A 27,614-nucleotide genomic window follows, 5' to 3' on the forward strand; every position below is an offset into this window, starting at 1 on the left:
TATAACCACCTACCCTCCTCCCCATGTTCCATAGCCTCCTCACCCAGATGCCCAAGAAGGCAGAGGGGGAGGCTCCAGGCACCCAGCCACTCCACTCCAGAGGATGGCCCAAGCAACAGAAGGCTAGGTTTGGCTAAAAGGGGTAAAAAAACAAGGGTGATGTCATGCTAGGAGTCTACTACAGGTGGAAGAGGTGGATGAGGCTTTTTTTAAACAACTAACAAAATCATCCAAAGCCCAAGATTTGGTGGTGATGGGGTACTTCAACTATCCAGATATATGTTGGGAAAATAACACAGCAGGGCACAGACTATCCAATAACTTCTTGGACTGCATTGCAGACAACTTTTTATTTCAGAAGGTTGAAAAAGCTACTGGGGGAAGCTGTTCTAGATTTGATTTTAACAAATAGGGAGGAACTCATTGAGAATTTTAAAGTGGAAGGCAACTTGGGTGAAAGTGATCATGAAATCATAGAGTTTGCAATTCTAAGGAAGGGTAGAAGGGAGTACAGCAAAATAGAGACAATGGATTTCAGGAAGGTGGATTTTGGTAAGCTCAGAGAGCTGATAGGTAAGGTCCCATGGGAATCAAGACTGAGGGAGAAAAACAACTGAGGAGAGTTGGCAGTTTTTCAAAGGGACACTACTAAGGGCCCAAAAGCAAGCTATTCCGCTGGGTAGGAAAGATAGAAAATGTGGCAAAAGACCAGCTTGGCTTAACCATGAGATCTTGCATGATCTAAAAAATAAAAAGGAGTAAAAAATGGAAACTAGGACAGATTACAAAGGATGAATATAGGCAAACAACAAAGGAATGCAGGGGCAAGATTAGAAAGGCAAAGGCACAAAATGAGCTCAAACTAGCTACGGGAATAAAGGGAAACAAGAAGACTTTTTATCAATACATTAGAAGCAAGAGGAAGACCAAGGACAGGGTAGGCCCACTGCTCAGTGAGGAGAGAGAAACAGTAACAGGAAACTTGGAAATGGCAGAGATGCTTAATGACTTCTTTGTTTCGGTCTTCACTGAGAACTCTGAAGGAATGCCTAACATAGTGAATGCTAATGGAAGGGGGTAGGTTTAGAAGATAAAATAAAAAAAGAACAAGTTAAAAATCACTTAGAAAAATTAGATGTCTGCAAGTCACCAGGGCCTGATGAAATGCATCCTAGAATAGTCAAGGAGCTAATAGAGGAGGTATCTGAGCCTCTAGCTATTATATTTGGAAAATCATGGGAGATGGGAGAGATTCCAGAAGACTGGAAAAGGGCAAATATAGTGCCCATCTATAAAAAGGGAAATAAAAACAACCCAGGGAACTACAGACCAGTTAGTTTAACTTCTGTGCCAGGGAAGATAATGGAGCAAGTAATTAAGGAAATCACCTGCAAACACTTGGAAGGTGGTAAGGTGATAGGGAATAGCCAGCATGGATTTGTAAAGAACAAATCATGTCAAACCAATCTGATAGCTTTCTTTGATAGGATAACGAGTCTTGTGGATATGGTATACCTAGACTTTAGTAAGGCATTTGATACGGTCTCGCATGATATTCTTTGTGATAAACTAGGCAAATACAATTTAGATGGGGCTACTATAAGGTGGGTGCATAACTGGCTGGATAACTGTACTCAGAAAGTAGTTATTAATGGTTCCCAATCCTGCTGGAAAGGTATAACAAGTGGGGTTCCGCAGGGGTCTGTTTTGGGACCGGCTCTGTTCAATATCTTCATCAACGACTTAGATATTGGCATAGAAAGTACGCTTATTAAATTTGCAGATGATACCAAACTGGGAGGGACTGCAACTGCTTTGGAGGACAGGGTCATAATTCAAAATGATCTGGACAAATTGGAGAAATGGTCTGAGGTAAACAGGATGAAGTTTAACAAAAACAAATGCAAAGTGCTCCACTTAGGAAGGAAAAATCAGTTTCACACATACAAAATGGGAAGAGACTGTCTAGGAAGGAGTACGGCAGAAAGGGATCTAGGGGTTATAGTGGACCACAGGCTAAATATGAGTCAACAGTGTGATGCTGTTGCAAAAAAAAACAAAACATGATTCTGGGATGCATTAACAGGTGTGTTGTGAGCAAGACACGAGAAGTCATTCTTCTGCTCTACTCTGCGCTGGTTAGGCCTCAACTGGAGTATTGTGTCCAGTTCTGGGCACTGCATTTCAAGAAAGATGTGGAGAAATTGGAGAGGGTCCAGAGAAGAGCAACAAGAATGATTAAAGGTCTTGAGAACATGACCTATGAAGGAAGGCTGAAAGAATTGGGTTTGTTTAGTTTGGCAAAGAGAAGACTGAGAGGGGACATGATAGCAGTTTTCAGGTATCTAAAAGGGTGTCATAAGGAGGAGGGAGAAAACTTGTTCACCTTAGCCTCTAAGGATAGAACAAGAAGCAATGGGCTTAAACTGCAGCAAGGGAGGTTTAGGTTGGACATTAAGAAAAAGTTCCTAACTGTCAGGGTGGTTAAACACTGGAATAAATTGCCTAGGGAGGTTGTGGAATCTCCATCTCTGGAGATATTTAAAAGTAGGTTATTTAAATGTCTATTGGGGATGGTCTAGACAGTATTTGGTCCTGCCATGAGGGCAGGAAACTGGACTCGATGAGCTCTCAAGGTCCCTTCCAGTCCTAGAATCTATTAATAAGGCTGTCATTCAAACAGTTTGATTTTTAGTGTGGCTACAATAAGCAATGTGGCCTTGTCCTTCCCTCCTCCCCCACCCGGGCTACCTTGTCTCTGTTATCTTTTTTTTTTTTAATTAATAAAGAAAGAATGCATGGTTTCAAAACAATAGTTACTTTATTTCGAAGTGGGAGGGTGGTTGGCTTACAGGGAATTAAAATCAACAAAGGGGATGGGTCTGCATCAAGGAGAGAAACACACAACTGTCACACCGAAGCCTGGCCAGTCATGAAACTGTTTTTCAAAACCTCTCTGATGCACAGCACGCCTTGCTGTGCTCTTCTAATCGCCCTGGTGTCTGACGGGAAACGATTGTCTGCCGTTGCTTTCATGGAGGGAGGGGCAACTGACGACATGTACCCAAAACCACCCGCGACAATGTATTTGCCGCATCAGGCATTGGGAGCTTAATCTGGAATTCCAATGGGCGGCAGAGACTGCGGGAACTGTGGGATAGCTACCCACAGTGCACCGCTCCGTAAGTCGATACTAGCCAAGGTAGTGAGGACGCACTCCACCGACTTAATGCACTTAGTGTGGACATACGCAATCAACTGTATAAAATCGATTTCTAAAAATCAACTTATATCGACTACCTAATTTCAGAGTGTAGACATACCCTTAGAAATAAATGCTTTATACCAGTAAAAGGCCTTTCTGTTCTCTTATATACTAGTATTTAGGTAAAGGGAAAGGATTCCTTTGCTGACTTTTGAAATCTGTATTTAAATTACAATTAATGAAGCTCCACAGTGATATGATTGAAAAGCTATGAAATACAGACCCAAACATTCTAGGTGTCAGTTCTTTTGAAGACTCTGCAACCAATGCACCCCCTGTTACCCAACACAAGTTTCTACGGAACCTCGCAATTGCTTAAATAAAAATAAGTTCCTAAAGATAGAATGATCTTTTAATGGGTAGTCAATTTTAATTATCCTGCGTGAACACATTTATAAGTCATCTTTTAAAAAGAAAGCCAGAGTTATAATGCATTAAGCCAAGAATTTAGTACATTCTGTTCGCATCATCATTTCTATTTTACTCTTTTGAAATATACAGCCCCGTAGGAAGGACACTCAATCAAAGTTCAACAGACTAAAACTAATAAAGAAAAACTCAGAATCCAGAAAGTGGAACAAAAGATATTAGCTAACATATTCTCAACCCACAGTTTAAACAGAATGCTGCCCTCAAGTACAAATGACATCCAATTCTCAATAAATAACTATTGCTCAAACAAGACTATTAGGCATACATTCAAATGTAATCTTTAAAGTGCAACATTTATTTGGAGACTGCCTTTTTAAGACGTCAATATTTACTTTAATATATTTTAAATGCAAGAGACAAGCTGGCTTTATTATAGTAGAGCAGCAGCGCCACTATAGTTAAGGATGTGCCATGACCTCTGTTTAATGATGTTCTAAGTCATCTAAAATCAACAAGCTTAGTCAGAATTCTCTCTTAGAATTCTTTCACTTATCTATCTAGTTCAGTGGTACCTATACTTTTCACGTCATCGTGTCCCCCCCGCCCTCCCTTACTCCTGTCCGCAACCCCAGGAGCCACGGTCAGGAGACCGGGCCAGGAATGGGGCCACAGCTCCTGCCGTTGCCCCGGAATTTGACATTCTTGCATATACCCCAGAACTTGACAGTACTGCAGTCAGCCATTTTGTATGTTTGTTCAGCCACTGCCGGCTAAAAACCAAACATCACATAGCTAGGAATAATCTTAGGCCTTTGTGAGACAAGGTCAGACAGCTGCATATTTGCAGTTTGTTAGTCAGAATGGGAGGATGGGATAGAAAGTTATAGAAAATGAGTGAATAGCGACCTTGGTTTTAGGTGCGCCTGACATATTGTTGTTATGGCTAGAAATACTGGACATTTTTGAGATAATGATAAATGTGTTGAAATTAGATGAATAGATGTCCCAATAGAGGTTATTATGCTGACTCACTAGGAGCCACTATAAGGTTATGTGTTTTGTTAAAGTTAGCTATAAAAGATTAAAGTAAAAACCTCGGTGTAGTTCAAGGAAGCTTTTCTCAGGGCAAGGAACTGACATCTAAACTCCCCATCAGTTGGACAGAAAGAGGGCTCCTAGTGATTACTCAAAACCATCTCAGAATGTAGGTAACTATAGCTGGGATGTCCCGAACTATTGTTTATGTCTGTGTGCACTTAATATCTAATAAATCATAGTTTTAGATAAGCGCACGCTTTCTTGTATTAATCATTTATCAGACACAATAGCTGTGTTCCCACTGATTTATTCCTGACACCGCCTGGAGCGAAACAGTTAAGCTACCGCTGTTTTGGGTTCTGAAAACCCAGGGTAACACCAGAAGGGGGCAGGGAGTGGACTGGGGTAAGGGGGCAAAGGCTAGGGCTGGAGCTGTGGCCAGGCTGTAAACCAGGGGCTGAGGCTGGGGCCACAGCTGGGGGCAGGAGCAAGGCCGGCAGCTGGGGGTGGAAGAGGGGCTGGGGCCGAAGCAGAGTTGGGGGCAGAACGGGGCTGGGTGGCACTCCTTCCCTGCCCCCCTGTGGGGGCTGACCCAGACCCCACTGCACCCCCCTCCCCTCCAACGTTCCTCCATGCCCCAATAGGGAGGTGCACGCCACAGTTTGGGGACCAGTGACCTAGTTCCTTCCCAAGTCACAACAACTCTATTTTCACTTTTAAATGTAAGAATTTACAAACCTCCATCCATCCTTTGCGAGGTAGCTGAAGGCTCCATCAACAACACTGGCAAAGAACTGCCCTCCTGTGATGAAGAGAGTATTAATGGTAACTAATCTGCCTCTTAAGTGGGGTGGAGCGACCTCTGCAATGTATACTGGTACTGTCATGGAAGCCACACCTACAAGAAAAAAGTGATGAATTAAAACTTACATAACTGTACACAACATTCTCTGTAGTCATGAAGCATTAAAGTACAGTATAATAAATGTGACAACAAATTGTACGCACTTGATTTCTGAGTTCCAACTGAGAAAACTAACAGCAGCATTTTGTTGCACTGCTAATAAGCGCTAGAGAATGGTTATCTGAAGCAGATGGACACAGATATTGGGAAGTAATAATAATTACCATGCTTGTGAATATTCAGATTCACAATACATAAAGGAATTAAAAAATAGTTTGGCATCATGAAACAAATCACAGATTTTTAAGCAAAAACCTTCTAAGATGAACTAAAGATAACCCTAAAATATGAGAAAATATATTTATAGTTTCAGTTCAAGGGAAAACAAGCAGGTACAGTACCACATGAAACTGAGTTGGAGTGAAACAGAGTCAGACATTTATAATCTAAATACAGAAACTCCTCACTTAAAGTCATCCCAGTTTACTTTGTTTAGTTGTTGATCAATTAGAGAACATGTTTGTTTAAAGTTGCACAATGCTCCCTTATAACATTGTTTGGCAGTCGCCTGCTTTGTCCACTGCTTGCAGGAAGAGCAGCCTGTTGCAGCTAGCTGGGGGAAGGGGGAGGAGGAGGAGCTTGGAACCAGGGTGGACCAGCAGCCCCCCATCAGCTCCCTGTTCCCCTATGTTCCCTGTGCGGCAGCCTCCCAGCAAGCTATCAATTGCCGGCAGTTCAGCTGTCCCTCCCCCCACTGCCATGTGCTGCTCCTGCCCTCTGCCTTGGAGCTGCTTGCGGGAGCCTCCTGCTTGCTGAGCGGGGGGGAGGGGAGGAAGAGGGAGGCTAATGTCAGGGTGTCCTCCTCCCCCCTGCTTACCCCATCCATAGAGCAGAGGGGGGACACGAGAGGGCTCAGGATGGAGGGAGCTTGCTGGCCGCAGCTGCTCTCTCAACTTGCTGATCTATTTAAAAAGGCAGTATACTTAAAGGGACAATGTCTCTCTCTCTCACACAGGGTGTGTGTCTCTGTCTGCCATGCTGTCTCCCCTCCCTCCATTCGTGCTGCCTTGTAGAGTGTGAGGCTACATTAACAACAACGTGTTAATCCTTAAGGGCTCAGCCAAACACTAGTTCATCATCTAGCAGTAAGGCATTCCCTGTGAAATATCCCACCCTCTTCCACTCTCTGACTTCACCACTTCAACCAACCTTCACAATCATCATTGTTGTGTACTGTATTAAATTGTTTGTTTAAAACGTGTGTGTGTGTGTGTGTGTGTAGTTTTTTGTCTGGTAAAAAAAAATTCCCTGGAACCTAACCCCCCCCATTTACATTAATTCTTATGGGGAAATTGGATTTGCTTAACATTGTTTTGCTTAAAGTCACATTTTTCAGGAACATAACTACAATGTTAAGCGAGGAGTTACTCTAGATACATGACAACCATTAGCAAAGTATTGAAAGCTTTGATTAACACATAGGGCCTGATGCTGTGCAGCCACAGCTCTCCCTGGCTTCAAATGAAATTCTGGGTGCTCTCCACCTCTGGAAAAAATCAGCGCCATTCCCCTTATAGGTGGGGAATTTCATTACCATTTAACAGAATTTAAGATTCATTGTATGACTACTCTCTTAGCTGTAGCTATCTCATATGGAAAGTTCTGTCTGGATTTAAATTATTTATAAGGAGCAATTCTAATACATGGTTGTCTCTTGCCTTATCAGAATGTAGCTAATGGTTCCCATGAATTAGGGAACACTTCCAAACAAATAATTTGGAGTAAGAGATCTAAAACTTGGGGGTTTTTTTAAAGTTGAAAAATATGTATCAAACAGGAACTTCATGGCATATCAACAGCAGATCTGAGTATTGTACCTAATCAGAAAATCTGAATATGCCGCGCAAATTTATGTTGTAGTTTCCAAGGAACATAAAATTACTCTCTGGCAGAAAGAAACAACCAGTGACAGCTAGTGGCTCCGGGTTATATATGGTTAATTAAAATTAAAGATACTTTTGGGACAGAGGAGAAAAGGGGAATATTTCCATTGAAGCTTGTTTAAATGAAGCACAGTGAAATACACTATGTGGGTACAGAATAAACTGTGTCCAAAGGCAAAGCCCCACACTGAATGGGTGGCTGAGCCTTTTGATGAGGTCACAGCCATGTGTAAGGGGACTGTTGCCCCCTTACTAACATTCAGTGGGGGTGTTTTGGCTGCTAGCTCCCAGCACTAAAAGGGGAGGGATTGATGGCAAATCAGGACCCTGAGACTGACAGTCCCCCAGGAACAATGGGCAAGGCCCCCAGGTCAGCCTGATTGACAGAGCAGGGCGGCTAGGCAGGGAGACAGGAGACAGAAGTGTGGGTCCGTCCCTGGTGTGTCCTGGGAATGTGAATGTGCCGGACAGAGTAGGGAGGAGCTAAGGGGAGGGAGGAAGGGGGGGCCTGAGGCTGGAGCAGAGCCAGAGCAGAGCCAGGAGAGAGAGAGACAGAGAGAGAGAGAGAGAGAGAGAGAGGGAGCTGGCTGAGCGAGAGAGCCAGAGAGCCAGAGGAGAGAGAGCAGAGAGAGAGCAGACCCTGCAGCTGCAGCCAGAGCTGAGCCCAGAGAGCCAGAGAGGAGCAGATCCTGTGCTGGGAGCAGAGCTGCAGCCAGAGAGCCAGAGTGTGTGAGCAGAGAGGGGCAGCCAGGGGGGGGGAGAGTAAAAGGGCCCAGCCAGAGAAAGACCAGCCCCAGGTCCAGGTCAGGCAGGCTGGGAGGGGGAGGGGGACCTTAAGAGGGACTGGAAGAAGGGAAGGATCAGCCACCCCCACCCAAGTGAGGTGTGGTCACCACATCCACCATTGACTCCAGCAACCGCAGCAGCACAGCCAGGGGCTGGGAGGGGAGGCCTGCCTGGGGGGACAGGGCTGACAAGAAAGAGCCTTCCAGTGTCCAGAGACACTGTTGTGAGACACTGTTTAGATGTTCACAGAGCAGGGGCTGTAAGTAAGCCATTTATTCTTATTTTATTCTTTCTTTTTCTTTTGTTTGAAAAACAAACAACTTTGCTTTTTTTGCTTTTGGTTTAAAAATAATCCAGTGGGGAGGTGCCAGTGCAGAGGTCAGTGGGGGAGGGGAGTACCTACCTCTTCCCCTGTCCTAGTGTTGGGGTGGGGTTGGGGGTGGGTTGGTCCCATCCCCAGTCTTGTTGGTCAGGAGAGCAACAGGCCAAACAGAGAGGAAGGGGAGAGTCCTCAAGGGCAGGAGGGGGAAGTGGGAGAAGGGGGAGCGGGAGGGGAGGAGGCTCCCCAGCCCAGATCCAGGAGAGCAGAGAACAGGAGCACAATCAGACCCACATTCCCCGGAGAGCACTCACATGCACTACCTCTCATTAGCACACAGATGGCATCTCATCACCAAAATTTAACATAAAATTCCTACAGCCATTGCAATTACTTTGTCTCTTTTTCCTCTTCCCTCTTTTGGCACTGCTAAAGGAGCAGTCAGGTTGCTTTTATAGGTTAGCTATTATTTAAAACTGAACCAGAAGACATTTCAGAGCTCCCAGCTGAGCTAAACAAAGAATCTATGTCATCACATACACCATGTTCAAGGTAGATTGCAGGACTGCTACTAGCAGGTTAGGCTGTACCAGATATGGACAGGCCACAGAGCTTCCTTCTCAGAGTGAAACACACCAAATGTGTTCATTATTAGATCCTTTAATAAACTGCCAGGTATACCTGTTGTATGCTCAGATAAGGTATGTTATATATGGTGCCATCTAGTGACTGAACAGTATAATACAAATTAATATTCCATTACACCTCCCCCCTAAAGTTTTACATTCTTATTATTTACAACATTTTACAAAATGTACACTATCATGCTATCTTTAAAGTTAAGTACGTATCAATCTGTTACGTATCTCTGAATCATACTGGTTATCTAATTACGTGACCTGAATGAGTAAAATCTTGGTCATCTGACTCTCCATTAGTTGGTTTGGAATCTGAGAGTCATTTTCTTGTTCTGCATCTGCCATCTGTACAGTTTGCTCTGTTGACTGTTCTTTGTAAGGAACAAACTATAGATATCAGTCTCTGTTGAACTTGCCACTCTCAATCACATATGATCTGGGCAATGAACTATTTTTATGATAGATGGAGTTCATCCTTTTTCTCCATACAGTTTGACACAAAACACAGTCACCAGGGTCTAGAAACAGCAGTTCTCTAGCTGAGTGATATCTATCATAAAAGCATTCATAAGTTCTTTTTGCCTTTTTATCTGATTTGGCTACTCTTTTCATATGTGGTCACTTCAGAGATTAGAAAAGAATTTCATTGGAATAGTTGTCATCCCATCTGGATTTGTGCTGGGCTATATCCACTAGCTGCTACGGTGTTCTCTGTAGCTCAGAAGAACAAGGAATGGCTCTTCCTAATCTAGGATTTTCTTGGCTGTCTGTAGAGCTCTCAATTTCTCCATTTGCTTGCGGGCAATGTGGCTACTAGCAATATGATCAAAATCATATTTAGTTTGGACTGACAAACTCCGCTGCAGTAAATTGTGATTCGTAGTCCATCACTAGTTGTGCAGTTTAGTTTCTTGATAACACTAAGACATGTTATGTCTTTCAAGTATGTTATTCCTATATACCTGGAAAAATGGTCCACTATGATCTAGTAACAATGTCCTCTCTAATCTGCATAAATCTGCAGCTAGTCTCTTCCAAGGTCTGTCTGGTCGGGATGTTATTAAATGTTTCTTGCGTTGTGTTGGTCTGTTAGTTCTGGAATGTTCACATGCAGGCACTTCATTTTTTGTGTCCTTGCTGATACCTGGCCACTACACTGACTGGTTGGCCTGTTCATGGCATTTAATTAGCCCTTGATATCCTTCATGAATGAGGTTTAGGATTTCTCCTCTCATTTCATTTGGAATTACAATGCAATCGCTTTTAAACATTAATTCATTTCACTCGCCTAATTGTTCACATGCCACAAAGTAGTCTCTTATCACTTCTTGGGCACTCCTAAAGTGTCCTTTAGATACTTGAGCCAGCTGATCCTAATGTAACTTAGAAATATCTTGAACCTGTGTGGTAATGGGTGTGGTTTCTTTTCTGACACTGATCTGTATGCATTCACAGAATCCACATACACCTTTATGTCAATGTTGTGCTCCCAGTTAGTTGAGTGTGATGCTCAGCTCTGCATCAGGAGTGTCTGCTACCACCAGACTTTTCAGGAACATATTTAGCAATTGGGTTAAAACATATTAATCTGATCAAAACACATTAGCATCTCGAAGGTGCTTGATCCTATTCTTTTCTGTTGATTAGGGTTACAAGCGGCTTATGGTCATCAGTGCAAAAGAACCCAATCCACACAGATATGTGTAAAAGTTCTCACATGCCTATACACTTGCCAGGCACTCCTTGTCTATCTGCGCAAATAGTTTTTCTGCTTCTGAGTGTGCACGAGAACAAAATACAACTAGCTTCCACTCAAATCCATGTTATTGCAACTATACACCAGTTAGGCCATGGCTGCTTGTATCCACGCTGACCATTGTGGGTTTCTTAACACCATAATACTTGAGAACTGGAGCTGTTGAGATAATTTCTTTAACCATTTTTAAGGCAATTTTTATTTAACCCCCATACCCACAATGTGTTGCACTTTAAACAGTTCTTTCAGTGGTTTTGTCACTATAGAAAGGTCTTATAGGTATTGATCAAGATAATTTGCCATTCCCAGTACACAGCTCAGTTCTGGTACATTCAATTCTTGAATTGCTTTTACTTTCTCAGGGCTAGGCCTGATTTTATTGTTCTTTATTGTTTATCCCAAAAACTCAATTTGGAATAGGTGGAAAATGCACTTTTCCTTGTTTATCTTCAGTCTGGACTGACAGATAACGCTTAGAATTTCTTTGATGATTTTGTTGTATTCTTCCATCAAATATCGCATATCAAAATATTATCCGTGAAAATTACAATTCCATTTGCGTGCATCAACAGTTCTGCCATCTTTCTTTGGAAAGTTTCATGTGCGCTGTAATCCCAAAAGGTAATTTTCAAAAGCAAGATCTCCCAAACAGTGAGACAAATGTAGTCAGTGTAGAACTCATTGGCTAAAGGAATTTGCCAGAATCTGCTCAGGGCATCCAGCTTATAGAATACTATAGCTCTTTTCACTTTAGGGAGGAAGATATCCATTGTGGGGAGGATACATTTTTCTCACAACTACTTCATTAAGTCTTTTAATAGCCACACATTAATATTTTTCCTTTTTTTAAGTACCACTGGGGCACCTCAGGCTGTTGACTCAGATTTTCTCAGTAATGCCAATCTGTTCTATTCTCTTTAATTCATCTTTCACTTTATGAATAATAGGAATATGTAGTATGGTGTATGTATGGTTCAGCGTTGTCTCTTAAGGTTAGTTGTACTGGATCTCCGTTCATAAGTCCAATATCCCCAAATACAATGGGAAGATTGTTGGTCTTTCACTGCATACATTCTTAATGCATAACTTTTCTTTGTAAATTGTTTTTGCAGTGAACTGGCTCATGTAGTTCAGAATACCTCCAGAGAGTTATCAAGTCTGTGTCAGGGGATTTCAGCTTTGGGTGGAGTTGAATGTGATTGTAAGTGCCTTCTGATATGATAGTCATATCTGCTCCTAAGACAATTTTAAACTCAATAGTCTTTCTATGAATATTCAGTTTAATTCTCCAGGAAGGCTCTGTCATAATGTGATAGATACCATCATGTGATAGATATCTTAATTATCTGTAATCATAGTAAGTTGTCTCATTGTTTTATTACAGCAAGCAGCTGTAAAATGTCCATATTTTGCACATTTATTACATATTTCACCTTTGGTTGGACACACGTCTTGAGCTATGAAATTTTCTACACTTTGTACATTTATTGTGAAAGGCTTTGTAGTTTGCCTGGGATTTGCCCGTCTTAGCCAAACGGGTCGTGTGATAATTACTTTTATAACTCATGCTGCATCTGTTTACAGCTTCTAAATGAGTTTCTTGCTCTTCAGGTTTGTCCTGCTGTTTCACAAGTTTAGTCTTTGCTATTTGGACAGCCGTGTTTAGGGTTACGTCTGCTGTTAAAGGTTCCTGTCTGCAAGACCTATATTTAGCCTCTCTCTGATGTTTATCCATTCCCCAAAAAACACGTTTTCAGCCAACGCATACAAAACTCTTCTACAAGATTAACATTTTCTCTTGGTTCCTGAATTCTCTGGCAAAAACATGCTCTTTCATAAACCACATTTCTCTGAGGTATAAAGTATGAATCAAAAAGAGCCAGAATCCTTTCATAGTCATCTTTCTGACTGTGGTTAAGTAAAAGCAAAAGATTTAAAGATATGCTCTGCATTCTTACCCATAGCATAAATTACAGAGAATACCTGAATATTTCCAGTTTCCTTATGGAGTTCTGTAGCAATTCAAAATCGTGCAAAATACTGCTTCCAATCTGTCCATTGTGAAGGTTTGTCAAAACTGAAGTTCTCTGAGGAACTAAGTGGCATATTGATACAATCCTACAATGTTTGTTGCTTTCTTGTCCTTCCGTTTGTAACCTTTATTGCTGCTTTCCTTCCATTTCTGTTGTCCTCTGGCATTAGTTTACTTTGATGCCATTTCATGGAAACCTTGTACATGGTCGTTTGCAGTGCTGCTACTACTGGCATGCTAGGCTTATGTACCAGATATGGACTGGTCAGTGTTTCCTTCTCAGAAAGATACATACCAGATGTGTTCACTATAAGATCCTTTAATGTACTGCCAGGTATATCTGTTGTATGCTCAGACAAGGTATGGTGAAGAGTACCACCTAGTGACTGAACAGTATAATACAGTTAATATTTCATTACTTCTGTGGAGAGGGAAAAACCAAGGGGACTGGGTACAAGGAAAGAAATGGCAAGTTTTAAAAACCATCATTTCAGCCTCTTGGCTTTTCTTTGGCATTTTGTGGTTTAACAGCCACCTGTTACTATAAAAACAAGTGCTTAGACCTGCAATGGAATCCAAGTGGAGAGACTCTTGGAGAGTCCCACTGAAGTCTTGCAGGACTGAGGCCTAGCACAGGGGTATTGAATAGCTCCCCATTTCAGTTTTATTACAGAAATAGGGTCAGAAAGGACATCTGGACTGAAGGAGGACCAATGTGTCCAGGACATTAAAATTAGTAATAAAAACATTTCAAAAGATAGATGTTATACTACTCTTTTCTGTTATTCTTCTATAAACTATTTTGCATAATTCTGAAGGGTTTAGGGGGGGAAATCTTCTATTTGTTGTAAAAGCTTTTATAGTAAGTAACCATACTTCAGTAGCAAGAGGTTTTGCACTAGTGCATATTTTGGGTCACAGAAGATAATCTCCTTTTGTTCTTATGCCTCAGAGTGCGCCTGAGATGTATAACTATATCCTAACACTGCAGATGCCATTGTGGCTTATCATTATAGGCACACACTGTGAAAGGGGTTACAACACCTGACCTGAACATCTTTGCCAGAAAAAGTTACATCTCATACTCCAGAAAGCAACATGATTCACAAATACCCTGCTGTCTGGCTGATTCACTACACTAAGAACACAACATTATCTTTATTATGGAAGTTAGTCTTACAGACCTGCTGGAAGCCTTCAAAAGCTTGAGTAAGGAATACAAATTATTTAATAATAAAGTGGCATTGGAAAAATATTTTGTTGTGATAGGTAAATGCTTATGACAGTCTCAGCATGACAACCCAATCCACGGGTAATTAAGTTACCAGAAATATATCAATACCTCTCTTAACACTGCCCACTGACTGACCCATCAGGATTTCAATTTCCTAATACTGGTAAAAAGATTTTAGATATTTCAACTATTCAGTGCCAAATGAAACACATGAAATATAAAAGCACCCAAATAGCTCTTTTCATGTTCTGTATCTTGTCACATAATCCAGAAGAAAAATTTTGAATACATATCAGTGTTAAAATCAGGGGGTTGTGAGGTGTTAAAAAACATTATTACAATCTAAAGCAAAAAGAAAATCTCTCCCCACTATTCCCCACTATAGCGGGGTGGACACCCACTCCAGCCCTGAAAGGGTTAAAAGCCAGCCCTTGGAGAAGGTGGGAGCTGAGAGCAATGAGGAGAGGCTGGGAGGCAGCCAATCAGGGCAAGGCTGGGCCCTATAAAAATGCTGCTGGGCTAGAAGACAAACAGTCTCTCTCCTGTCTTGGAGGGAGAAGGGTCTAGCTGCCTGGGGCAGGGTACTGGACAGATCAGTGTTGGGGGAAAGGGCAAGAGGAGCTGGGATGCTCCAGCCTGACAACTCCCCAGGCTGAGGCCTTCGTCAAGGCCTAAACAGGTAGGGGGCTGCAGGGGTGTAGCCCGGGAATAGGTAAAGGCAGCAGGTCCTACCCCCTTGCCAAAGATGAGTGGCCATTACAGACTGCAGTCTGTCCTAGGGAAAGGGGGCTGGATGATGACTGGCAGTAGCCACTGAGGCAAAATGGGCATACAGGGCTGGGGGTTCCCCTGGGAAAGGAGACCCAGAGTGTGGGGGTACTGCTGGGGCAGAACCCTGAGGTAAAGGGCACCAGGGTCTGGGAGGGACACAAGGTTGGTGGCAGGCGAGACACCGGCCTGCAGAGGGCGCTCTGTATGCTGGAGAGCAATTCCTGAGATGACCAGCAGAAGGTGCCGCACCAGTGAGTCTCAGCATCGCTACACACGCCTTTACCTTTCAAGGTTAAGTATTCTCTGTCAACCTCTTCACACACACAAACTAAATAGACTTATCCTGGATACATTTATTATAAAAAAAGTAATTAATTTAAGGGGGTCACAACAATTTTTGACTTTGGATAAGGTGTCCTCAACCTGGAAAAGGTGAGGTGAGGCACACTGCCTGAGAACAGAAAGATATGCCATATCAATACATTGAGCCAGTCCTGAAAACACTAAGACTCCAGCCCAGCGGACTTCCCTACATACTCTCCGTTCCGTGCAGAAGAGACTACATAGCTAGCTATGGTAACGCTAGAGCACTTATTGCTAGTTCTAGGTGGACTGCTGATTCTAAGCCACTACAAGCCCTTCTGATTTGAATATTTAAAAATTAGTGTTTTAAAAGCTGCTAATTAAAAATCCCTCACGAGCCCCCCTCCTATTTGCAGCCTAGAGAAAGTGGTATAAGGTGTTCCTTCTCCCTGCCTTCATAGCAGAAAGCAAGGCACAGAGGTAGATCTTGTGTCAGCCAGGAAAGCATGTGAATCCAAGAGCAGGAAGACAATCAGGCACATGCAGGGCAGGCCTGATAGGAAGGGCAGTGTGCTCACATGGGTTACTGTGCTAGCTGTAGAAAGAACAGCTTTCATGGGTAACAGCCAGGGCAATGCAGAAGTATGTTGTTTGGTGCATCCCCAAACAGCAAGAAACATGTTCTTCAGCGGTAGCATGATGAACCAAAAGTAAGTAAACTCTTGGCAGGGATGGGTTGCAGAAACCAGATTAGGGGTGTATGGGAGAATAGTCTCCACCTAATCCTCCCTCCCTTCGGCTCAAACCGCTCTTTCAGCCTGGAACTTTCTTTCATTTATTAACATGTTAAGATCAGGTATGTCTAAGCTTTTTTGTTAAAGCGCTAGGTGAAAATCAGAAGCCACCCATCACATTCAGAGCAAAGACGTTTAGAAAGTGAATCTATTGATCCAGTCAAGAGTACATTTTGGCTGGAACTCTGTGGCAGCTGCAGGCTGTTTTTAAAAATAATGCCAAACTTGTGAATATTGAAAATGCAGGATATTTGTGCTATTTACGTTATTACATATCCTGAATAAGTAACATACACTTTAATATGTTTTAATTTTGCCTTTATAAAATGTTAAGTTTTTGAAAAGCTGCAAAACCAGCCTCTGCTACTAGAGCTGCTATGTCAGCTGGCCAGAGGCTGGCTGAGAGGGCTGTACCTTGAGCCACTCCTGAGACAAAACAAGGGTTAGTGGAATAGGATATAGGGGAGATAATGACAAGGGAGACACAGGAATAGGAGAAGGCGATAAGAGGGCAAAGGTGAGCGTGGAGTAGAATGCATATAACCCCAAACCTACCACACATCCCTCGTGGCAAGAAAAGGTGTGGGTGGGGTGTAAAACCTGAGCCATGCAATGGACAAAATGTGGGGATAAGTGAGCCTGTATGTCTAAGCCAATACCCTTGTAAACAGGCTGGAAATCCTCTCCCAAAGAAGTCAGTGAAGGGATGGCAATGAAAATGATTAGGGGGCTGGGGCACATCATTTATGAGGAAAAGCTGAGGGAACTGGGCTTATTTAGTCTGCAGAAGAGAAGGGTGAGGGAGGATTTGATAGCTGCTTTCAACTCCCTGAAGGGGGTTCCAAAGAGGAGGGAGCTAGACTGTTCTCAATGGTGACAGATAACCAAACAAGGAGCGATGGTCTCAAGTTGCAAAGTGGGAGGTCTAGGTTGGATATTAGGAAAAACTATTTCACTTGTAGGGTAGTGAAGCACTAGAACGGGTTACCTAGGGAGGTGGTGGAAACTCCATCCTTGCAGGTTTTTAAGGCCCAGTGTGACCCTGGTTGGGATGATTTAGTTGGGGTTGGTCCTACTTTGAGCAGGGGTTTGGACTAGATGACCTCCTGAGGTCTCTTCCAACCCTAATCTTCTATGATTAGGGTTCTCTTCCAACCCTAATCTTCTGATTAGGGTTCTCTTCCAAGCCCCACTGCAGATGGAGATCCAGTTGATGGTGGTTTGGTGCGTGGTGGTTTTGGGGGTTTTTTGTTTTTTTGAGGACTGACGTACCATATAGGAGGATTTCATAGGTCCAGAGAAGCATCCAAATTCCCAGATGCTTATCCCAATGCTTCTGAGTCTCTGATAATGGCAATATTCATGTTAAAATAAGCTGAATTCACCAAAATGTGCAGAACAGCTGCCCCTAGGCGCTGTTTTCCTGGCAGTCTAATTACCTGGAAAACAGTCCTGTGGGGAAGAAGTGGAGATCCACATACTGCCAGCTGTGTACCTCGCATGTGCATTTAATTTTCATTTTATAAGACAACCCGATCAATAGAGTTAAAAACAGGACTAACGTACAGTGGGAAAGAAGCTTCATACATAAGGTAAAAACCACTTTATTGAATCCATTTATTTTTACTTCAAATTATTTATGCATTAATATAGTTAAAACTAAATTATGTTTTTTAAAACTCTGGATCTCTAATTTAGAATGAAATATTGGAATAATAAAATCAGCCTAAGACACTCCACGGCATGCTTCATGCTGGGACTTTCCCGCTTCTTAGGAGGTTCACAGCAATTGGCCTCATACCTGAGGCATCAAAATATCCCAGTATTATATAAGCCTTGATTCATAGTTTAATGGGAAAATAAAGAATATTTTGTTTCAAGCTGCGATACTTCAAACAGCTCAGTTTAAGGAGGCTTTAATTTTTCTGTTCACACTGAACAAGGCCAATCATGTACTCATCATTATGAAATCACAAAAAAATTATATTTTGAGCCCATGCCAAGTTATAAATGTTCAGATTATTGAGAGAGACAAAGACACTTCAGAAAATTATTCTATTTCCTAGGTGGAAATCAGAAGTCACCCATTACACTCAGAGCTTAGAATATTTAACATAAAGACACTGAAGTAGACTTCAAACAACTTGGACTATCACTTATTATATATGGGAGGCAGCATAGTTTAGTGTGAGAGCAAGGGACCAGAATTCAGAAGTTCTGAATTCCAGTAAGGCACAGACTTGCTGCAAGACCTGAGGTAAGCCATTTAACTCCTCTACCTCAGTTTTCTCCACCGGTTACAAGATACAATGGCTGCCATTAAAAGTTACAATTACCATGGTATTTTCAATACCCTGTATTCTGAGTACATTGAGTACAAGAATGTTATGAACACTGCAGTTAAGTTAATTTTGCCTGCAAATAGTAATTATCAATTTAATGCTGATCACTGTATCTTCATCATAAGGATGTTGTGAGGCTTAATTAATGTTTGCAAAGTACAAGGTCCTTGGATGAAAGGCACCATAAAAGTGTGAAGATTGTTATAATTGCATGCTTATCACGACCATGCCCAGCTCTATCTAGCAACCCAGCAACTACAATGGTCTCACTAGCATCAGCTGTATGGTAATGTAAAATATTTTGAGATTAGAATCTACCAAGGATTTTAACACCAGGATTCAAATAATTTAGCACCAACCTGATAATCCAGGGGTGGCCAAACTGTGGCTCTTTTACCATTAAAGTGTGGCTCACAGGGCTCTCCACATCCTTCCCCCGCATTCTTCACCTACCAGACTGGCGGCGGGGGTGGGGCAGGCAAAGAGGCGCTCAGGACCTCTGCCTTGCAGCAGGGTGGTGTGATAAGAGCTTCCGCCTAGCAGGGAGGGGCTTCAGCCCTGCAGGGCACACCTACCAGGTTCGGGACTTCAGCAGGAGCAGGGCTGAAGCCCCAGCTCCCAGCAGATGTGCCCCAGCCCTTGAACTTCTGAAGATTGTCATATGTGGCTTCGAGGGCCAGTAAATTTGGCCACCCCAGTTATAATCACAGGAAGGATATACTTTGTATTCTAGTTTCCTAGAAGCTCCTGAGAAATTAGACTATTAGTTCAATTGTAACTATTTTTATAGGATTTTATAATTTTGTGCTCTTTTGTGGAATATACCAGTAGATTAAAGCCTATTATCCAAGCCTGTGCAAAATGTATTAATCTTTATACAGACACAAGTAAATGAAGTACAGCCATCTCAGGCTGCAGATCTTAAATCACATCTTGAACGGCTCAAGCTAAATGTGCTCTAAATTTGAGTACTTGATATTTCCTTCTACTTCCACTCTGGTGTTTACACCATAACCATCTTCTTTGTCACTTAGGAATGCAAACACTGCTAAATCTTCAATTCCCCCCCCCCTCCCCTTTCATGTTCAGGCCTCAACATAACAGTGACCAATGCTGGATGCTTCAGAAGGAATGAACAACATAGGGCAATTATGTCATCCATTCGCTGTCACGCAGTCCCAGCTTCTGGCAATCAGAGGTTTAGGGACATGCAGACCATGGGGTTGCATCCCTGACCATCTTGGCTAATAGCCATCTATTAGCCTATCCTCTATGAACTAATTCTTTTTTTAACCCATTTATACTTTTGGCCTTCACAACATCCCCTGGCAACAAATTTCACAGATTGACTGTGCATTGTGTGAAGAACTGCTTCCTTATGTTTTGAACCTGCTGCCTATTAATTTCATTGTGACCCCCTGATTTATGTGTTACGTGAAGGGACAGATAACATTTCTCTATTCACTTTCTCTACACCATTCATGATTTATAGACCTCTATCACAGTGGTTCCCACCCCTGGGGGTTCATGAAATGTTACAGAGGGTTCTGGGGGGGGGGGGGGGTGGAATTCCCTAATGGCAGACAGAGCTGTCCATAGGGACCCCGGGCCCATCAGCACAGAGCCCCTGGACTTCCAAGAGCTAAGCAGATCAAAGCAAGCATATCTATCACACTGAGGTGATTTAAACTTCAAGACTCCTTATAAGAAATGGAAAGGGAGGTGGATATTTTTTGTTGATTTTAAAACTAAATAGGCAGCTGGTATTGTTTTTAAAATTATTATGAAGAAGTGTTAAGTTTTGTTGTAACATGCATTGTTTGCCTGGATTGCTCAAGACCAGAATGCTTGTATAGGAGGAACTCTTTGAGCTGGCTTCTTAAATACCTTCATGTTTCACATCTGATACTCCTTGATGAAAACACAGACTTGTTTTATAACAGGCTTATTCAAAGTGATACAAGCTACAAAAGTGAGCTCTTGGAAGAGTGTTGCCATTTTCATAATGTAATAAAAATACTGTAAGTCATAAAAACAAATTTTATATTTCCAAGATCACTGCTTTTATAATTTATACTCAGGTAAAGGAGAAAATCCCTGGAAATATTCATTTTTAGCAGGGGGTTTGTGAGACTTGACATTTTAGTGAAAGGGATTCACAGGTTGTTGAAGTTTGGGAACCACTGCTCTATCATATTCCCCCTCCCCATTAGTCTCTTTTCTAAGATAAACAGTCTGTCTTCTTAATCTCTCATGTGAGCTGTTCCATATCCTTAATAACTTTTGTTGCCTTTCTCTGTACCTTTTCCAATTCTAATACATCTTCTTTGAGAAGGGGCAACCAGAACTATCATAGTAATCAAGGTGTGGGAATAACAACAATTTATATAATATCATTATATATTTTGTTTTATTACCTATTCCTTTCCTAAGGGCTGAGCCGCCCAGTGGATTCAGGGGGCCTGGGGCAAAGCGGGGGAGCTGCAGAGCTTGTACTCATCTGGCGGCAGTCCAGGTCTTCGGCGGCACTGAAGGGCCCCCTGCCGCTGCCCCACTTGCCACCACCACCCCCTTTCTGGACAGCTTTGCCTAAGGGTTCTTAACACTGTTAGCTTTTTTTGACTGCTGCTGCACATTGGAGTAGATGATTTCAGAGAGCTATCCACAATGACTCCAAAATCTTTCGAGTAGCAAGACCTCATCATTTTGTATGTATTCCAATGTGCATTACATTGTATATATCAACACTGAATTTCATCTGCCATTTTGTTGCCTAGTCATCCACTTTTGTGAGATCCTTTTTTAAACTCTTTGCAGTCAGCTTTGGACTTCAGTATCTTGAGTGATTCTGTATCATCTGCAAATTTTGCCACCTGTTTACCCCTTTTTCCAGATCACTTCTGAATATGTTGAACAATACAGATCCCAGTACAGATCCTTGGGGACACTCTATTTATCTCTCTCCATCATGAAAAACAAACATTATTTCTCCATTTCCTGGCTTTTAACCAGTTACAGATCCATGAGAGGCCCTTCCTTTTTATCCCATGACTCCTTACTTTGCTTATGAGCCTTTGGTGTGGGACCTTGTCATGACATAGACCTTCTGAAAGTCCAGTACTCGATATCCACTGGATCACTCTTGTCCACATGTTTGTTTGACCTTCCGCAGATAATTCTAATAAATTGGTGAGGCATGGTTTCCCTTTACAAAAGTAGTGACTCTTCCGCAACATATTGATTCATTTATATGCCTGAATTCTGTTCTTTGCTATAGTTTTAATCCATTTGCTTGGGACTGAAGCTAAGCTTCCCAGCCTGTAATTGCCATGATCGCCTCTGGAGACTTTTTATTAAAAAAAACAAAAAAAACAGCCCTACGTTAGCTAATCTCCAGCATCTGGTAGAGAGGCTGATTTAAGAGAGGTTACATACCATAGTTAGCAGTTCAAATATGAAATTGCAAATTTCCTTCAGAACTCTTGGGTGAATACCCTATGGTTCTGGGGACTTACTGTTCTATTTATCAATTTGTTCCAACACCACCTCTGACACTTCATTCAGGCACAGTTCCTCGGATCTGTCATCTAAAACAATAGCTCAGGTGTGGGAATCTCCCTCATGTCCTCTTCAATGAAGACTGATGCAAAGAATTCATTTAACTTCTCCACAACAGCTGTGTCTTCCTGGAGTGTTGTTAGCACCTCAACTTTCCAGTGGCCACCACTGAATGTTTGGCAGGCTTCTTGGTTCTCATGTACTTACAAAAATAACCAGGAAAGGGGGTTTTTTTAATCTTTTGGTAGTTGCTCTTCAAATTCTTCTAGCCTGCCTAATTATACTTTTACAATTGACTCACCTTTCTATTTTCCTCAGCAGGATTTTGTGACGTTACTGACAAACTGGGACCATATAGATCATTGTTGCAACCAAGGTCCTGTAGTGGCACCAAGTTTTGTATAAAGGGGGTCAAATAAGGTGTCTAAGGCCTGGTCTACACTAGGACTTTAATTCGAATTATCAGCGCGCATGAACTAACCTAACAAACAACACCACACCAGGAAGCCATTTAATTAAGAACTCTTCTTTCTTTGATTGACTTTGCTCCACCCCACAGGTGGAGTAGTGCTAAAAATCGCACTTGAGCTCTCTTGGATGCTTGGTGTGGATGCTAATCGAACGCAGCTCAGCTCCGGCACGCCATCATCACTCACTCTGTTCTGGCACAGCATTCAGCTTGGATTCTCTGGCAGCCCACCAGGAAATGACCAGCAAATGAATGAATTTTTTTTCCTGTTCCTTTCTGGGAATCTGACGCTGAATCTGTTGCGGGGCCGGCACTGCGGGCAGCAGCTCCAGCAGCGATGCAGCGCAGAGGAGTCCGAGCAAGAGAAGGGATCCCCAGGAAGAAAAGTCCCAGGGGTGGGGTGATCTGGAAGTCCAGGATCTGATCGCTGTGTGGGCGCTCCAGCAGTCGAACAACGCTCAACAAAAGACAACAAGACAACGCGCGAGATCTAAGAGAAGTTCTCTGAAAGATGCAGAGCAAAAGATGCGATGCAGCCGCGTGAAGAAGTGAAGGACCTAAGTGAAGGGCCTAAGACAAGGAGCGGCAAAAAGCCGCTCCGAGCCCCAGCCCCAGCCCAGCCTGCCCATCACTGCATGCGCTATTCAGGGTGGGTGCGCCACCAGTGGTGCTGGACCAGTGTGACTGAGAGTGGAAGGTTCAGTCCCCGGGTTCCCAGGCTGAGGGAAGAAGGGCCTGGATGGGCGATGGGAAAGGTCTTTACAGGTCTCCCTAGGAGCGACCTGAACCCCATCCCGCCCACTCCATCTTCCCTGACATCCATCCACACCGTCCCCCCCGTTCACAGAGATCCGGATCAGGGAAGGGGGGAAACAGGGAGGGATGGACAAACAGGGAAACAAAAGAAAAATTTATTTTTAAACAAAATAACAAATATTTAAAATAAAACTAAAATAATATAAATATAGAATTTAAATATACAACAAAAACAACTACTACAAAAACAAAAAACAAAAAAGAGCAATAGAAAAATAAGGATAAAAGCTCTGGAGAGCAAGCTGGAAAAGAAAAAGCAGCTCTTTTGAAGCACTCTCTTCAAGCACCCCATCCTCAGCTGGAAGGTGCTCGCTGGTCGCCCATCCTCCTCTAGGGAGGCCATATCTGCCTCTCAGGGCATGGCAGCAGATCTCTGCTTCTCAGCTCAGCTTCTGCATCCGCTCTCTGTGGCTCTGCTGTTACTGTGGGCTGTGATCTGTGTGCTGGTGAAGGTGGACTTATTGTGGAATTAGTTAGTGTGTTACTAGTGTTATGTATTTATTTTTTATTGCTAAACTTTTTTACAGAAGCCAACAATTTTTAATTTGCATACATTGAGAACAGCCAAGTGTTGCAGGCCTCAGAGGAGGGCATAAACAGGGAGTTGCAGGGCCTGGGGTCGCTTTGATGCATGCCTCTTCTGCTGCATCTGCTTGCCATTTGCAGCACAGCTAAGAGCACTCTGCAAAAGCACTGTAGCAGCTGCAAGCACTTTGTGCAGGGCTTCCCAGGACTTAAGCAGTCTGTATCTGTCTATCAGGCCAATCGCGTGCAGCAATCGGTTCGCCAATGAGCGGTCTAACGAAAAGACTCTGTCTTCGTTCTTTGTCTGAAATCTCGGACTTGGAAAACTTTCTTCTGTACTGAAAATATGTGAAACATGTTTGTGTTGTCTCACACTTTATTTGTTCATTTGTTCAACCAAGGCACCTTCCATGACACAGCCCACGCCCACCGCAGACCCTGAAACTGCCAGAAAAGCTGGCTGCAAAAAGAGACGGACGCCAAAGCAGAAGAAGAGGGGGGGCTCCAGAGGCCAGGAGGCGGAGGCGAGAGAGCAGAGCAGCAGAGCAGAGCAGAGCAGCAGCGCAGCCACCTGAAGCAGCGCACCAGGAAGGAGAGGAGAGGAGGAGGCAGCAGGAAGGAGCACCAGCAGAACGGAGGAACGCTGGCAGCAGGAAGACCAGCAGGCGGACGAGCCTGCAGCCAGGAGTTGAGGAAGAGCACAGGCAGCAGGAGGAGGCAGCAGTCCAACGCCAAAAGTCCCTGCCCCCTCCAAAGAAGTGAGAAGAGTCACCCGTGCCAGTGGCCGGGCCCAACTGCGGGGGCAGGGCTAATGTACAAGACACAATGTACAAGACACCTCTCTAGGTAAAATTTGTAGGGGTTCCTCCCCTAGAATTGTTTAACCAACCCCCAAGTCCCAACCCCCATGTTAAATTTGTATTTTGTCTAGTTGGTTGTTTGTTGTTTCTTCGTTTTTTCGTTTTTTTACAGAACGTTTTACAGGGATTTTAGTTTCCAGAGTGCATAGCACAGTAAGTAGGTAGAGACAGAAGGGCAGGGACAGGGGACAGGCACACATCAAGTGCAGCACACTGGCACACTGCACACACTGTGGTGTTTCCTTGGTGTGTCTATGCAGTGTGTGCTGTTCCCCTGGTGGGGGTGGATCCCATGTGTAAGGCAGGCTTCCCCCCCACAGGGCATTGGAACCTCATGGCCCCTGACCCCGGCAGGGATCCCCCCACATCCATCCCCAAGATCCCACCCCTCCCCCACCCCCCACCCCCCCACCCCCAAACCACCCCCCCCCCCAGACCCCTTCAGTCTACGGCAACCCTACCCACCCATCCCACACATTGCCACCATGCCCACAGAATGCTTCCAACCTTCAAACACACAGAAAGAGAGCAACAGAACGAAGACAACAAAAAAACGAAGAAACAGAAATGCAAAGTTAGGGAAAAGAAATAAAAGTCCAATTATTTGGGAAAAAAAAAACAAAAAAAAAACAGTCAACTGATCAGGCAGGTTAAAAATCATCCAGATGAAATTCTTCTACTCCACGCTGCCTTCTCCTCCTGGCTCCTGCTGGTTTTCTCTCGCTTCTGCTGGCTGGCTCTTTCTTCAGCGGCTGGGCTCAACCCTCCAGCGGGTCTCCCAGCTCTTCTCCTCCCAGCAGGTCTCGTTGAGCAAGGCACAGTCCAGGCAAACTGCACGGGTGTCAACAAACCAAGGCAAGTTCTTTTTGATCACCATCTCTTCTCCTCCTTGATAGCCGAGCTCGTAACTGCCCTCTGCACTTTCTCCCCTTCCCACACCCTTGCAGCAGAGTCTGCACCAGCCAGGCGTGCCCAGATCTAGTCGAGCCTGTTCAAGGCGCGGGCCAGGCAGGTATGAGGATCACTGTAGGCATCATGGCCGGGTCGGAGGGTTGTAGGCCGGGACTGTAGGCATCTGCACTGGTTAACCGTTATTTGTAGAGAAATTGAACCTTGCCCTGGCTGAACACGCGTAGATGTTGTCCGCTGTCCACGCACCTTGCCTGAACCCCACCCGTGACAGCCCCACCGATGTTGGTAAAACGTCCCCCCTATGGTCCCACGTGGTGCAGCACGGTGGAAAAGTAGCCCCTATCCTGGTGCTGGTTCGTGGCTGGTGCACCGGGGAGTGCTAGGAATTGTGGTCCATCCCACATCCCATGCCGAAGTGATCTATGATGACCTCGACATTTCAGACATGATGTGCTACTTCCACTAAGCTCCACCCACTTGATGAGAGCCCATCAGTGCTGCTTCTTTCCTGACAGTAGGTGGCCGGCTGGGTATTGTGGGGATTGAGGGCGTGGCAACAGGCTGCACTGTGCCTGCTGCTGGGTCCTGAAGGGCTATGGCCAAGTTGGCTCACAGCAACCAGAACGCTGGCTGTTCCACTCCTGCACGCTTCGCAGGCCCAGGCCACTGCGTGGCACACCAAGTTTCAGCCTTCCTGATCCCACACCTCCTGTGCATTGGCCGTCCACCATCCCAGACCTGCCACCACCAGTGCAGTCTGCAGCCCATGACCCAGAATCGCCCCACACCGTCCCCTGTGACCCCCGCGCCACCACTCTCTCCACTGCCCCGCCATGCCTCGCCTCTGCAGCGTGCACGCCTGTCACTGCGTTGACGGAGCCTCTTTCGCCTTTCTCCTGCGCTGACTGTGGTGCAGCATGAAGAGCGGGAGCGGGCCCAGCGAAGAGCTGCGGCCAGGGCGCAGGCGCTGCGATGCTCATGAGCTCCTGGCAGAGATGAGCGCGCGTCCGCGCGCAGAACGGCGGGAGAGCGCGAAGAGAGGGCCGCCGCTTTTCAGCACGGCGCAGGAAGAGAGGGATCGGCTCCATGGCGCCAATGGGCATTTTGAGGAGTTCCGGGAGAAATGACCGGGCACAATGGGCAGAGGATGCGGGCGGGACTAGATAAGCATTGTAGGATGGCATGCAGCATGGACTGAATGTCCACAGTGGAGTGTGAAATTGTCCTTGTAAATTTTGTATATAAAATTCGGGCAGGAAATAGCGAATGAGGTTCCCTGTATCCTAAGAGAGGTTATGGTTTGCTGGTTATAATTGCTATTTGGGTGCATGTATTTTTGTATTTAAAATTATAAGTATGGGCTCTATACTGTCTGTATTTTAAACTTGTGCTATGCTTCTGGGTGACATCCCAGACAAGTTGGTGTCAGCTCTGCCTAGCCTGCTTCATGGCTCACTAAGGGCCATCAGCTATACAACTGACCCACTAAGAGAAGGCAGATACACCTTGTGACTCAACAAGGCATGCAGGGACATGCCTATGGACAGAACTCTGAGGTTTTCCATGCCATGTGATAAAGTTTTTCTTTGGGACAAAAAGCAGAGACCACATGGCAAGAGAATTAAAAAAGCTGCTGCAGCTCCTGCTTCTTGCTTCTGGAGGAACTTTGCTACAAACTGAAGCTCTAAACAAAGGACTGAATAACCCATCCCAGCTGTGGATGTACTCCAGAGACTTGATTTGAACCTGCAGCTTATTCCTTCACTGCTACAAGTCTGAACCAAGAACTTTGCCATTACTGTGTGTAATTCCATTTAACCAATTCTAGCTCTCATCTGTATCTTATTCCTTTTATGACTAGAATCTAAAATCTAAAGGTTTAAAGGATTGGCAACAGCATGATTTGTGGGTAAGATCTGATTTGTATATTGACCTGGGTCTGGGGCTTGGCCTTCTGGGATCAGAATTTTTTTTTTA

The 27,614-nt window shown here is 44.0% G+C and overlaps 1 protein-coding gene across 3 annotated transcripts in view; it reads right to left on the minus strand.

The window, feature by feature from the left end:
* Positions 1–27,614, minus strand: part of SLC2A13 (solute carrier family 2 member 13) — a 339,270-nt gene that overhangs the window by 249,880 nt on the left and 61,776 nt on the right. For all 3 annotated transcript variants that reach the window (XR_005591534.1, XM_039516186.1, XM_039516175.1), the window contains exon 2: positions 5,414–5,573. Coding sequence is in view for 2 of the 3 variants with exons in the window: in XM_039516186.1 (XP_039372120.1) it covers positions 5,414–5,573 (160 nt within the window). In the remaining variant the exon portion in view is untranslated. The remainder of the gene's footprint in view (positions 1–5,413; positions 5,574–27,614) is intronic.

The sequence above is a fragment of the Mauremys reevesii genome, linkage group 1 (assembly GCF_016161935.1).
Source record: "Mauremys reevesii isolate NIE-2019 linkage group 1, ASM1616193v1, whole genome shotgun sequence".
NCBI lineage: Eukaryota > Metazoa > Chordata > Testudines > Geoemydidae > Mauremys > Mauremys reevesii.